General features: G+C 43.1%; 2 protein-coding genes across 5 annotated transcripts in view; one reads left to right on the top strand and one right to left on the bottom strand.

Annotated features, from left to right (window-relative positions):
- TEX14 (testis expressed 14, intercellular bridge forming factor) overlaps nucleotides 1-3,868 on the bottom strand; it is a 758,047-nt gene extending 754,179 nt beyond the window's left edge. Inside the window, exon 1 of the mRNA XM_077482232.1 lies at nucleotides 3,794-3,868. The gene's annotated coding sequence lies outside the window, so the exon portion shown is untranslated. The remainder of the gene's footprint in view (nucleotides 1-3,793) is intronic.
- A 264-nt stretch (nucleotides 3,869-4,132) lies between these two features.
- Nucleotides 4,133-12,887, top strand: part of RAD51C (RAD51 paralog C) — a 169,974-nt gene continuing 161,219 nt past the window's right edge. For all 4 annotated transcript variants that reach the window (XM_077482230.1, XM_077482231.1, XM_077482229.1 and 1 more), the window contains exon 1: nucleotides 4,133-4,290. In XM_077482230.1, coding sequence (XP_077338356.1) covers nucleotides 4,173-4,290 — 118 coding nt within the window. In that variant the 5' untranslated portion in view covers nucleotides 4,133-4,172. The remainder of the gene's footprint in view (nucleotides 4,291-12,887) is intronic.

The raw sequence follows: 12,887 nt of genomic DNA, 5'->3' as shown, positions 1-12,887 counted from the left end.
TTGAATAAATTAGTCTTAACTTGATAGATATGAATGTATTATCTAATATTGAGGTCATTAATATCCAAAATATGCATGTTCTAATGATTGGAGCCTTTCTTTTAAAATACTGTGGGCAGGCGCTCACTGCACGGCAGGGGAGCCAATCCATGGGTCCGGCGGACCCCATGTCTGCCGGCCACCAGCGATCACTCCATAGAGAGGCAAAACAGGTATCTGCCAATGTAAACAAGGCAGATACCCATTCTGACAGGGAAGTACAAATATATTGTCTGTTCCTAGTAATCAGGAGTAGTGATCTCTGTGTTGTGCCTGTCAGTCCACCCCCCACACAGTTAGAAAACACTTGCAGGAAACACAGTTAACTCTTTGATCGCCCATGATGTTAACCCCTTCCCTGCCAGTGTCATTTATACAGTGATCAGTGCATGTCTGTAGCATTGATCACAGTATTGGTGTCACTGGTACCCAAAAAGTGTCACTCACGTAAGCCTCTTTCACACTGATGGACCGTTCAAGCCCGCCTGTCAGTTTTTTAGGCGGACCTGAACGGACGCTCCATAGACCTCTATGAAGCAACGGATGTCAGCGGTGACATGTCCTCTGGCATCCAACCCGCTCCGATCCAAAAAAGTGTGACGGAGGAAAACCCTATTTTTCCATCTATCATCGGATCGGATGAAAACTGAATCTACGGTCCCCCGCTGAGCAGAGCGGGCTCCATACACGGACACGTCTGTGTGAAAGGGCCCTTAGGGTCAGATTTTTGTTGCAATCCCGTTAAAAATTGCTGATCGCCGGCATTACCAGTAAAAACAATGAAAAAAAATGAAAAGTCCATAAATTTATCCCATAGTTTGTAAACGCTATAACTTTTGCGCAAATTAGGATTTTTTTACCAAAATATATAGCGGAATACATATTGGCTTAGCCTTAAATTGATGAAGAAATTTGTTTTTTAACTTTTTTTTTTTTTTTTTTTTTGGGATATGTATTATAATTATTATTATTAAGTAAAAATATTGCTTTTTTTTTCAAAATTGAGTCTTTTTTTGTTTATAGCGCAAAAAATTTAAAACGCAGAGGTGATCAAATAAAACCAAAAGAAAGCTTTAATGTGGGGAAAAAAGGACATCATTTTTATTTGGGTACAGCATTGCACGACCGCGTAATTGTCAATTAAAGTGAAGTGGTGCCGTATCGAAAAAAATGGCCTGGTCATTAACCGCTTCCCGACCACCTCACGCCGATAACATCGGCAGAAAGCACGTACAGGCAGAATAACGTACCTGTACTTTGCCCTTTAAGAGGCGGCAGGGGCCCGTTGGAAGCTCCATGAGTCGGGTCCCGCAGACTCGATCGCCACCGGGATACTCACGATTGCCTCACGGAAGGAAAGAACGGGGAGATGCTAAAGTAAACAAGCCTCTCCCTGTTCTGCCTAGCAACTGTGGCACTGATCTCTGCTCCCTGTGATTGGAGCAGAGATCAGTGATGTGTAAAACACAGCCACGACCCCACAGTTAGCAACAGGATTCACTTAAAGGGGTTGTAAAGGTAAACGTTTTTTCACCTTAATGCATTCTATGCATTAAGGTGAAAAAAAACATCCGACAGTGCCGGCCCCCCCATCCCCCTCGTTTTCCTTACCTGACCCCTCGAAAGTCCCGCGCTCGCCCCCGACATCCTCTTCGCCGCTCATCCTGCTCGTTGACTGGCTAGAGTAGATGGATTGAAAACAGCGCAGCCATTGGCTCGCGCTGCTGTTAATCACATCCAATGATGCGGCGCACCGGAGGGCGGGGGCCGAGTGATACAGTGAGCGGCTACGGCCGCCAGCTGTATCACGGGAGCGCGCCCACAAGCACTCCACATCATGCGAGGGAGCTTGCATGAAGTTGTGGAGTCCTTGCGGGAAGGAGACCCGAGACAGACGCCGAGGGACCCCAGGAGGCCAGGTTCGGGGCCACTCTGTGCAAAACGAGCTGCGCAGTGGAGGTAGGTATACCATGTTTGTTATTTAAAAAGAAAAATTTCCTTTAGTGACCCTTTAACCCCTACACTGCCACCTAGTGGTTAACCCCTTCACTGCCAGTGTCAAAAATGTCCGATGTTTATGCCATAATATCGCAGTCACGATAAAAATCGCTGATTACCGCAATTTAAAAAAAAAAAATTATAAAAATGCCATAAAACTATCCCCAATTTTGTAAACGCTATAACTTTTGCGCAAACCAATCAATAATTGCTTATTATGATATTTTTGGCTAAAAATATGTAGAATATCGACCAAAGTGAGGGAAAAAAATACATTTATATAGGTTTTGGGGGGATATTTATTATAGCAAAAAGTAAAAAAGAATGCATTTTTTTCAAAATTGTCGCTCTTTTTTTGTTTATAGCATAAAAAATAAAAACTGCAGGGGTGATCAAATACCACCAAAAGAAAGCTCTATTTGTGGGAAAAAAAGGACGTCAATTTTGTTTGGGAGCCACATCGCACGACCGCGCAATTGTCAGTTAAAGCGACGCAGTGCCGAAGCACAAAAAGTGGTCTGGTCAGGAAGGGGGCAAATTCTTCCAGGGCTGAAGTGGTTAAGGGGGTAAAACCTTCTGGGGCAATTTTTTTTTTCAGAACAAGTAGATCGTCATGAGGGCCAAGTAGATTAGGTCCCTGATTTAACCCCTTAGACAAGTAGATTAGGACAACACTTTAGTCCCTTGGACAAGTAGATTAGAACCCCGATTTAGTCCCTTGGACAAGTAGATTAGGACCCCGATTTAGTCCCTTGGACAAGCAGATTAGGACCCCGATTTAGTCCCTTGGACAAGTAGATTAGGACCCCGATTTAGTCCCTTGGACAAGCAGATTAGGACCCCGATTTAGTCGCCTCGACAAGCAGATTAGGACCCCGATTTAGTCCCTTGGACAAGCAGATTAGGACCCCGATTTAGTCCCTTGGACAAGCAGATTAGGACCCCGATTTAGTCCCTTGGACAAGCAGATTAGGACCCCGATTTAGTCCCTTGGACAAGCAGATTAGGACCCCGATTTAGTCCCTTGGACAAGCAGATTAGGACCCCGATTTAGTCCCTTGGACAAGCAGATTAGGACCCCGATTTAGTCCCTTGGACAAGCAGATTAGGACCCCGATTTAGTCCCTTGGACAAGCAGATTAGGACCCCGATTTAGTCCCTTGGACAAGCAGATTAGGACCCCGATTTAGTCCCTTGGACAAGTAGATTAGGACCCCGATTTAGTCCCTCAGACAAGTAGATTAGGACCCCGATTTAGTCCCTTGGACAAGTAGTAAATGTTCACACTCCTGAGGACAATGCCCGGTAGTCTCCATAACTATTGCCCCCAGTTGAAGATTCCCATCTATTAGTGTTCTGATGTCTACTCAAAGTTCGGGATTCCCTTATATTTTCAATAATAGTAAACAGGAGAGAATCTCCATAACGTGGACACAGACAGCAATAAAAACCTGGCAGAGGTTCTAATTCCTTTCTGCTTTGTCCAAACTTCAAAAAAGGATTTGCATTTAGTAATACCTAAAAAAAAATCCCGCTCTATCCAAAAATACATTTTAAAAAGTGTACATAGCAGGATAGAATAATTCTACACACAATGATGGCATTTACTGTGGTGGAGGTCAGTATTGGACACTAGAAATGGTCATATCTGGGGGGGGTTACCCAAATGCTGGGTGAGAATAGTTTCCAACATGTCACGTTATTCTGCTCTAGGCAGATAACAACTTCTAGTATTCCTCCATCTCTTTACCGTTACCTCAGCCACCAACACCCTTCTTCATCGTCGTCACATCACCTTTTAGAAGGCGCGTGTACATCTCCTGCCACTAGAGTACGTCATCACATTCCATCGTGTCTGCGAGTACCTGGCTGAGGCGGCCATTTTGCCGAAGCCTAATATCAGAACACGCCACAGCCAGCAATGTAAACATTGTGACAATGATAAAGCCATTTCTGCTAGAATGAGCGCGTTCCATACTTTAATGCGAACTTAAAAAACGGTGAGAATAGAATTGCTCGAACTACAGTCACGTCTCGTATTCACGTGTCGCTGTATTCGAAACCGCCGGTCCCGCCTTCTAGTGGGCGTGGCTTGGCAATTTGGCGGCGGTTTGCAGGGAAGACCGGTGCAGGGTATGCAGCGGGAGGTGGGCAGCTTTCCTATCGCTCCATCCATCAGAGCGAGATTGGTGGCTGCAGGCTTCCATACACTGCACGATGTCATAGACTTGGCAGTCAGTGAAGTGGCTGGAGGTAAATGCTGCTGTCACCTGTATGGACAGCCTCAAGGCTTATCTGCAACTTTTATCATCAGGACTTGTCTGTGTTGGGGAACGTGGGTGGTTGCCTTAGCTGGGCTAATTCTATGGTTTAAGCAGACATTGCCTCTCCCCAGCCATTTGTAGCCTTCTCAACCCTAATCCAGCCCCCCTTCTCTCTCAGAATAGCTTTTGAACTATTTCCCCCCCTTCTGGGGAATTTTTCCTGTGTTCTTGCCTAGGTGAGAAGGACATCTCCTCCCCGCAGCCTCCTGGGATATCTGTCACTTGTCCCAGGGGCTGTGGGATATTCTAATGTGTATCATGTCTGCCTGTCTCTTATGCCTCGTGTACGGGGGGGGGGGCAGCTGCCCCCTCTTAAAATGGTTGTATACCCCTATTTTTTTTTTTTTTTTTTTTTTTTTTTTTTACCTACAGGTAAGCCTATAATAAGGCTTACCTGTAGGTACAATGAATATCTCCTAAACCTGTACGGTGTAGGAGATATTCACTTTGCATACAGATGCTGACGTCAGCGGTGCATGCATTGTGAAGGTCTGGCAGAAACTGCTGGACCTCGAAAACTAGATTAGTAGTTTTTGAAACATTCAGACCAGCCTGTCTGGCACCAACAACCATGCCATGTTCAAAGTCACTTAAATCCCCTTTCTTCCCCATTCTGATTCTTTGTTTGAACTGCCAAGCAATTGAAGAGGTGTACCTAAGAAAGTTGCAGATGAGTGTATCTGACCCATTGAACGGAATCGGAGCATAAGAGTTTAAAACGGGTGATGAGGCAATATAACACATGGGAGTGTCTGTTACTCCTCCTGTCTTAGTGTGGCTCCACACTGGATGGAAGTGTGTTACTGGCAGGATCACCACCTGAAAAGGAGAAAACTAAAAGGGCTACCACATATAGGGACTGATAGGCTATAATTTATTACCTTTTTGTTTTTGTGTTTAATACTGTACTAAAATAAAAAACATATTTAGGCATGCAAGTTAAAGCGTAAGAAAAATCCTTCTTTCCTTATCCAAGTAAGCTGCCATCTTGGCCTCTGTTTGCTCTGCAACTGCCATGGTACTGCACATGTGATCAGTTATGACAACAGCCATTTGCTGGTTTGACAATTTGGTTGAAAGCATAAGCAAATGTGACAGCATTCTCTGCATGCTTGGAATGTGACTTTTTTTAGAAACTTAAATTGATGGGTTTAGTTATACTTTGTTATAGAATTATTTTTGCATTAAGCCTGGGTTTACACTGATGTGGGTTTGATAATTTTAGGAACACACGGATTAACAAGTCATGTAAAAAGCATAGCATTCCAGGGCTTTGGTTCACATCTATGTGTTGCAAATTTGGTGTGAGGGGGGAAAAAAGGGTCCTGTGCATGTTGACTGCGGGTGCGTTGCAAATTCCTATGGTGCAGTGCAAATTTTATCTTCACAGGCTTCAGTTGTACTTGCAATAAACTCGCAGTTCACATCTGCAAATTTTTCACTGTCTGCCTCCTGAAATGCGTGGTAAATTCGCACCTGTCTACTCAAAACGCAAGGCAAATTCGCACCTCACACAGGACAAAAAAAAGATCAAATTCGCAGTGTATCGCAGTAATGTGAACCTAGGCTTTATAGCAAGAACAAGAAGGAAGGACCTCCTAAGTGCAATAAGTTAAGTATGGTTTAATAGCACAACAAATAATGCACTTACAAGAAGAATAAAATCGGGCTCATCTGTGCCTTTTAGCACAAGGTGCAGTCCGGTCTCTGGTTCTTCCTGTTCCACGGGTTGGCATTCATTTAGAGACGAGATCTGAAGTCTTTCCTGTGGCCAACAGGAAGTCAGCCAGGTCCAGCGTGGAACACAGGTGATGGAGTGGAACCAGGGGAAGCACCGAGGGAGAAGAATATGGAAAGAACACACAGGCTACATGCTAAGTCATCAGCTCCTACAGCCCACATAGACCCATAGAAGGAGCTGATGACTCCCGAGTGCGTAGCCTGTGTGCTCTGACGTCACCGCTTCCGGTGACATCATCACCTGCATTCCATGCCGGACCTGTCTGACTTCCTGGTGGCCGTGGGAAAGACTGCAGATCTCGTCGCTAAAAGGCACAGATGAGCCCAGTTTTTATTCTTCTTCCTGTAAGTGCATTATTTGTTGTGCTATTAAACCCTACTTAACTTATTGCACTTAGGTGGCACTTGCTTCTTGTTCCCTTAAAGATGAATAATACCCTTGCTATAGGTGTAGGCCATTTACATACCTTATGAAGCTTGAATGGATGACTCTCGGGACATTGCTAAGTGAGACCAAGTCATCACTGCTCAGCTACACCATCACAGGAGTGAGCTTTCTCTGATTCAAACCCTCTCGCATACCTTTTCTCTCCCCTGATGCAGTAGCTCTGAGCTCAGTATTTGAGAGCTCTCCCCTGTGGAGGTGAGCAGTGATGACTAGGCCACACTTAGCAACGTCCTGGAAATATTCCAGTCAGGCTTCATAAGGTATATTAAGTTTGTTTTTATCTACAGATGCTCCTTATCTGCATAGGTAGTTTTGTGGTAAAGGTGAACTATCCCCTTTAAGGCTGTCAGCCGATCGGCCTCTACAAACTCAGCAGTGCCTAAAAATGAAGAGCAGCTGAGCATGTGCAGACCAGAGTGATTTTAAACAGTATGGGAACTTTTTAATGTTGGCGGGTGACTTGAAAGACATCTGTGCTACTACTTTAGGAAATCGATATGGCACAAAGTCAGCATCGCACAGGTTGGGGCAGTGCTGTTGCCAGCAATAGGCTGTGATTTGATATGTGAATGAGAGGGGGCAAGCACAGCTGAGAGCTGGAGACAGCTGGGTGGATCCCAACGATATGGTGGGACTTTTTCTAGGGCCTGAAGTGGCTCTGTGACATCAGCTGGCAGTGGGTTATAGCCAGCTTATAAACTGGGTCATAGAAGTGCAAAAGTTTGTGTATTTTTGTGACCCACAAGAGAAGTATGACCAAAAAAAGCTTAGGCTATAATTCTCTTTGAACTGACAGATGCTTGTGCTAAATTTGGTTACAAGTAGGTACATTAGGAAGATTGGGACTTTAAATGAAGCACTTGGATAGTGGAGGTGAATTTTGACCATGTTTAAGTTTCACCATGGAATGTTTATTGTAAAAAATACAGACAATAAAAAATATTCATTTCATATGCATGTAAGGACGTGCACATAGCTTAAAGCGGTTTTGCACCTTTAAAAAAAAATATTAAAAGCCAGCAGCTACAAATATTGCAGCTGCTGACTTTTAATAAATTCACACTTACCTGTCCCAGGGTCCAGCGATGTCGGCGGCAGATGACGAGCGATCGCTCGTCTCTCTGCTGCCCCCGCCGCCATCCTCTGTCAGGGAATCGGGAAATGAAGCGCTGCGGCTTCACTGCCCAGTTCCCTACTGCGCATGCGCGAGTCACGCTGCACGTTTCTGCTGGTCCCCGCTGTGTTTTGGCAAATGTGTGTTTCCCAGAACACAACGGGGGGGGGGGGGGGGCATCTGTGGGGTTCTTGTCCCGGAAGTGGGTGCAGATACCTGGATAATTATCCAGGTAACTGCACCCCCCCCTCCCCCTGAAAGGTGCCGATTGTGGCACCGGAGGGGAGGAGGGATCAGATGAGCGTAACTTCCACTTCAGGGTGGAGGACCGCTATAAGCATAGTAAAAAAGTACACGTACAGTAACGGGTGATTCTAAAAGTAAATAGATTGAATAGTATAGCATAATAGTATCAAGGTAATAGTATCAATGACAGCATGCCTGATATAGACAAATGTACCCACGTGGTAAATATGCATCCACTAAGTAGGGAGAAGTTTATTATATATAATTGAAAAGATCAAATAATAAAATTTAGCATTGTTCTGTATGAGATGTAGCTGGGGCATCAAACTTACGCGTTTCGTGGATGTTTCTCCACTTATCAGGAGCTGGTGCAACCATAAATTCCTAGGGAATGTATATAGAAAAGTAATGAACCATACTATCCATATATAAGAGAAAATAAACATTTAATGCATATAGATGGTTATAGCCAAACACTCTCAGCAACTCAGACAGCGAGCGCAGTGTGCGGTGGTGGGTGCAAAGTGGGCCAGGAGTACAATCTCTCCATGGAAGCTAACGCGGCATATGTTGGGGATGCGATATCGGGCAGAGTGAAAGAGTACAAGAATGAGACAGTGTCTTCAAAAGGACGCATAGTGTTTCAGATCTCTGTGTCCCCATGGAGGAGTCTTCTCGCGACTGCTACTGAGTGCGCACTCAGGTGCGGTCCCTCCTCCATTATCTCATGCATGTGGCGTTGGCGGCATATTTAAACACACCCCCCACTTGGAGCTAGCTGTGTTTACGGCTAGTCTCTACTTGGGGTCAATGCACACCAGCCATATGGTGTGCTGGTGCCTTTTTGGGTGCGATTTTTTTTTATTTATTTTTTTGTGCACGTTCCTTTCCTTTTTCTTTTCTTACACACTTTCTTATGCTTAAGAATCTCTTTTTTTTCATTGGTGATCCTGTTTTGCAGCTTTTTGCCCTTTTTCATTTTTTATTCTTTCTTTCACCTACAACTCTGCACTCACAATTTTGGTGACATCTTTACTTTCTTTTTGTAAATTTGGATATTCATTCAAAATGGCATTCACTCTTAGACGCTGATATCATTGCACCATTCTATTTTATATTATCACTCCTTATGGAACTTACTGTGTTCACTATTAACTATAATTTTTTAATAAAAAAACATTACTATTACAAATTATACACATACTTAATATTTTGTTCCCAGATATTATTGCTTCAACAACTACATTATATCCCCATTTTTGAAGTCACTGTCTCATGCTTGTACTCTTTCACTCTGCCCGATATCGCATCCCCAACATATGCTGCCTCAGCTCCCATGGAGAGATTGTACTCCTGGCCCCACTTTGCGCCCACCACCGCGCACTGCGCTCGCTGTCTGAGTTGCTGAGAGTGTTTGGCTATAACCATCTATATGCATTAAATGTTTATTTACCCATATACTCTTATATATGGATAGTATGGTTCATTATTTTTTTTATATACATTCCCTAGGAAATTATGGTCACATCAACTCCTGATGAGTGGAGAAACATCCACAAAACGCGTCAAGATTTGAATTGATGCCCCAGCTACATCTCATACGGAACCATGCTTATTTGTATTATTTGATCTTTTCATGTATATATATAATAAACTTCTCCCTACTTATTGGATGCATATTTACCATGTGGGTACATTTGTCTATATCAGGCATGCTGTCATTGATACTATTACCTTGATACTATTATGCTATACTATTCAAACTATTTACTTTTAGAAGCATGCGTTACTGTATGTGTACTTTTTTACTACGCTTATGCTATGTGCACATCCTTACATGCATATGAAATTAATATTTTTTATTGTCTGTATTTTTTACAATTAATAAACATTCCATGGTGAAACTTAACCACTACAATACAGGGCACTTTCGCCCCCTTCCTTCCCAGCCCAATTTTCAGCTTTCATCGCTCTCGCACTTTCAATGACAATTGCGCGGTCATGCTACACTGTACCCAAATTAAATTTTTATAATTTTGTTTGCACAAATATAGCTTTATTTTGGTGGTATTTATTCACGACTCCGGTTTTTATTTTTTGCGATATAAGCGCAAAAAAAGCGGAAATTTGGAAAAAAAACAATATTTTCTTTTTTCTATTTTAAAAGAAATCCAATAAAATCAAATTTTGTCAATAATTTAAGCCAAAATTTATTCTGCTACATGTTTTTGGTAAAAAAAAAAATCCGTTAAGTGTATAATAATTGGTTTGTGTGATCACGGACATATGTACGCAAATGATCATGTATAGATGTGTGCAGGTGATCACGTACGTATGTGTGCAGATAATCATTGGAACATGTGATTTTAGTGGGACATATGTGGGGGACATGTGTTTTTTTTATTTGGGTATATGTGTGGTGACATGTGTATTGTGGTGACATGTGTGTTTACACTGTGTGGTGATCTGTGTTTACACTAGACTGGTGATCAGTTAGTAAAAAGCTCATACTCACTGATCACCAGCCGGCTGCACCGATCTGCTCTCCTCAGCGATGACTTCTGTGTGAGGATTGGAGGAGCCGATTGCCTAGCAACCGGCTGTTTGTTTACATCACATGACGGCCGTGATTGGACACGGCCTTCATGTGATCAGGAGGGCCAATCACAGAGCCCTCCTGCCGATCCGAGATGCGCCGTGTCCGGGTGACACGAGCACATCGGGATCGCAAATCACTCCATCTATGGTTGGCTTAAATTGAGTTAACCTAATGCAAACTGAAAGGAGCAGTACAACTCTGTTTACCAGCTTTTCTCTTGGTTTGCTTGGCCTACAGCAAACGCAACTCCTCAAAGACACAGCCATCACAGAGCTTAGTCGGGTCTATGATGCGTGATGTGTACTGCACACAGGGTCATTGGGCAGAAAATTAATTCCTTGTATGGTGTTTTGCTTTATTGCATCCAGTGATGATGTGTCATATACTTGGTAGAGACTTCCCTTGCACGTCTTGTCCACCACCCTGAAGATTATAACGCATTTTCAGAGAAAGAGTGGCAAGAACAAGTTCAGGGACTGTATATTTGAGATGTGCTGGAACCCTTTGTATTAAGAGCGTAGGCAGACTGGAATTGGGTGAGAACACAGGCAGAAGCTGGATGCAGCAAGAGTCAGGATGTAGTCTGAGGTCAGGATCAGGTGGACTGCAGGAGGTACCAAACCAGCAGACAGCAAGTTGGACAGCAGGGTGTGCCAAATGGGCAGACAGTAAGCAAGGTGTGGAGGGCAAGCCATGACCAGCAACAGAATAGATATAGAAACAGATAAGCTGGGTCAATAACAGGAAATAAGAACCATAGTCAGTTTAGGGTCACGCAAATAGCTGAGGATCATCAGCAACTTTCCTAAGACATGCTTGGGTTTAAAGCAGTGGTAAACCACACCAATCCCTTTTTGTTTATTTTTCTTTTTTGTTTTTTTTATCGTGTATGGTAAAGGCATTATGTGCTGGTATGCATTGCATGCTAGCACATTTTGAAATACTTGCCTTCGAACAAAGCCCTCCAGTGGTGCGCTGTGACTGCTGACAGGGCTTCCATCTTCACCCATTCTTCCTTCCAAGTTTGCGTGCTCTGTCCATCTGATTGGCTGTGCCACGAAGATATCACATGCACGTGGGAGTCACAGACCACGGCACAGGTCTCTGAGGGGGTGGCACGGGCTGCATGCAGTGTGAATATCTCCTAAACAATGCAGATTTTTGAGATATTCACATTACCTACAAGTAAGCCTTATTATAGAGAGTTTACTTTCACTTTAAATAGACAGAGGGGTTGGATGTGCAGTATAGACCCAAGTGCCTGCGTCCCATACTACAGTATGAATGTGCTGGCACTGATACTTGTGCATAATGACAGACTTGACCTTCCTGACATACAAAATCTCACATCCTTTTTTTTTTTTTTTTTTTTCTTGTAAAATATTGTTTTAAACGATTCCTGCCCAGAAGTCATTTTACAATAGAGCCCTATTATGCTGGGTGGATGTGATATGATGTCCTCACAGGATCATTCCTCACGTGCCCCACGGGTCAACCTTCCAGCGCAATCTGTCATCTGTGGACGCAGCAAATGACAGATCAGTGTACCGGCCCGCTGCCAGTACCATGTGATCACTGTGACCAATCACAGCAGATCACATAACAATTGTACACAATGAATGGCTTTGATTAATGCCATACATTGTGTACTACTCTATTGATCTCTCTGATTGGTCACAGTGATCACAAACAGGGCCAATCACAGCTAATCACAACAATTTTTGATTCAGTAAAAATGGTTGTTTATATTCACTGTCATAAACAATCATAGTGTGTAAAAAAAAAATCCAGATTACCTCCCCAGAGTAGTACAGTGTTACTATGGTAACACTTGCTCTGGTCACAGTATGTAAAAAGAAAAATTGTAAATTAGAGAGAAAAATATTGAAATAAATTATTAAACTTTTTTTTTTTTTTTCATACTCTCACCAGTCAGTGTCCCTAATCACCGCCACACCAGTTACATGACGACGCTGTACTGCACTGTTGACAGTATGCAAAAAAAGTTTTAAAAATGTAAAAAAACAACCACCTTTAATGTGATCTATATACTGTACAACTCAGTTGAACAACAAACTGAAATCTTTTAGGTGGAGGGAAGTAAAAATAAAATAATATGGTTGCATAAGTGTGCACACGTTTAATTCTTTGTTGAAGCACCTTTTGATTTTATTACAGCACTCAGTCTTTTTGGGTATGAGTCTATCACAGCATGGCACATCTTGACTTATAGTCAAGCTGTGCCATGCTGTGAGACTCATACCCAAAAAGCCCAATATTTGCCCACGCTTCTTTGCAAAAACACTCCAAATCTAACGGATTTCAAGGGTATCTCCTGTGCACAGCCCTCTTCAGATCACCCCACAGGTTTTCAATCAG

This window comes from Lithobates pipiens, unplaced genomic scaffold (genome assembly GCF_037356315.1).
Source record: "Lithobates pipiens isolate NorthernLeopardFrog02 unplaced genomic scaffold, aLitPip1_a1.2 Scaffold_16, whole genome shotgun sequence".
Taxonomy (NCBI): Eukaryota; Metazoa; Chordata; class Amphibia; order Anura; family Ranidae; genus Lithobates; species Lithobates pipiens.
This window is presented reverse-complemented; position numbering and strand designations above follow the sequence as displayed.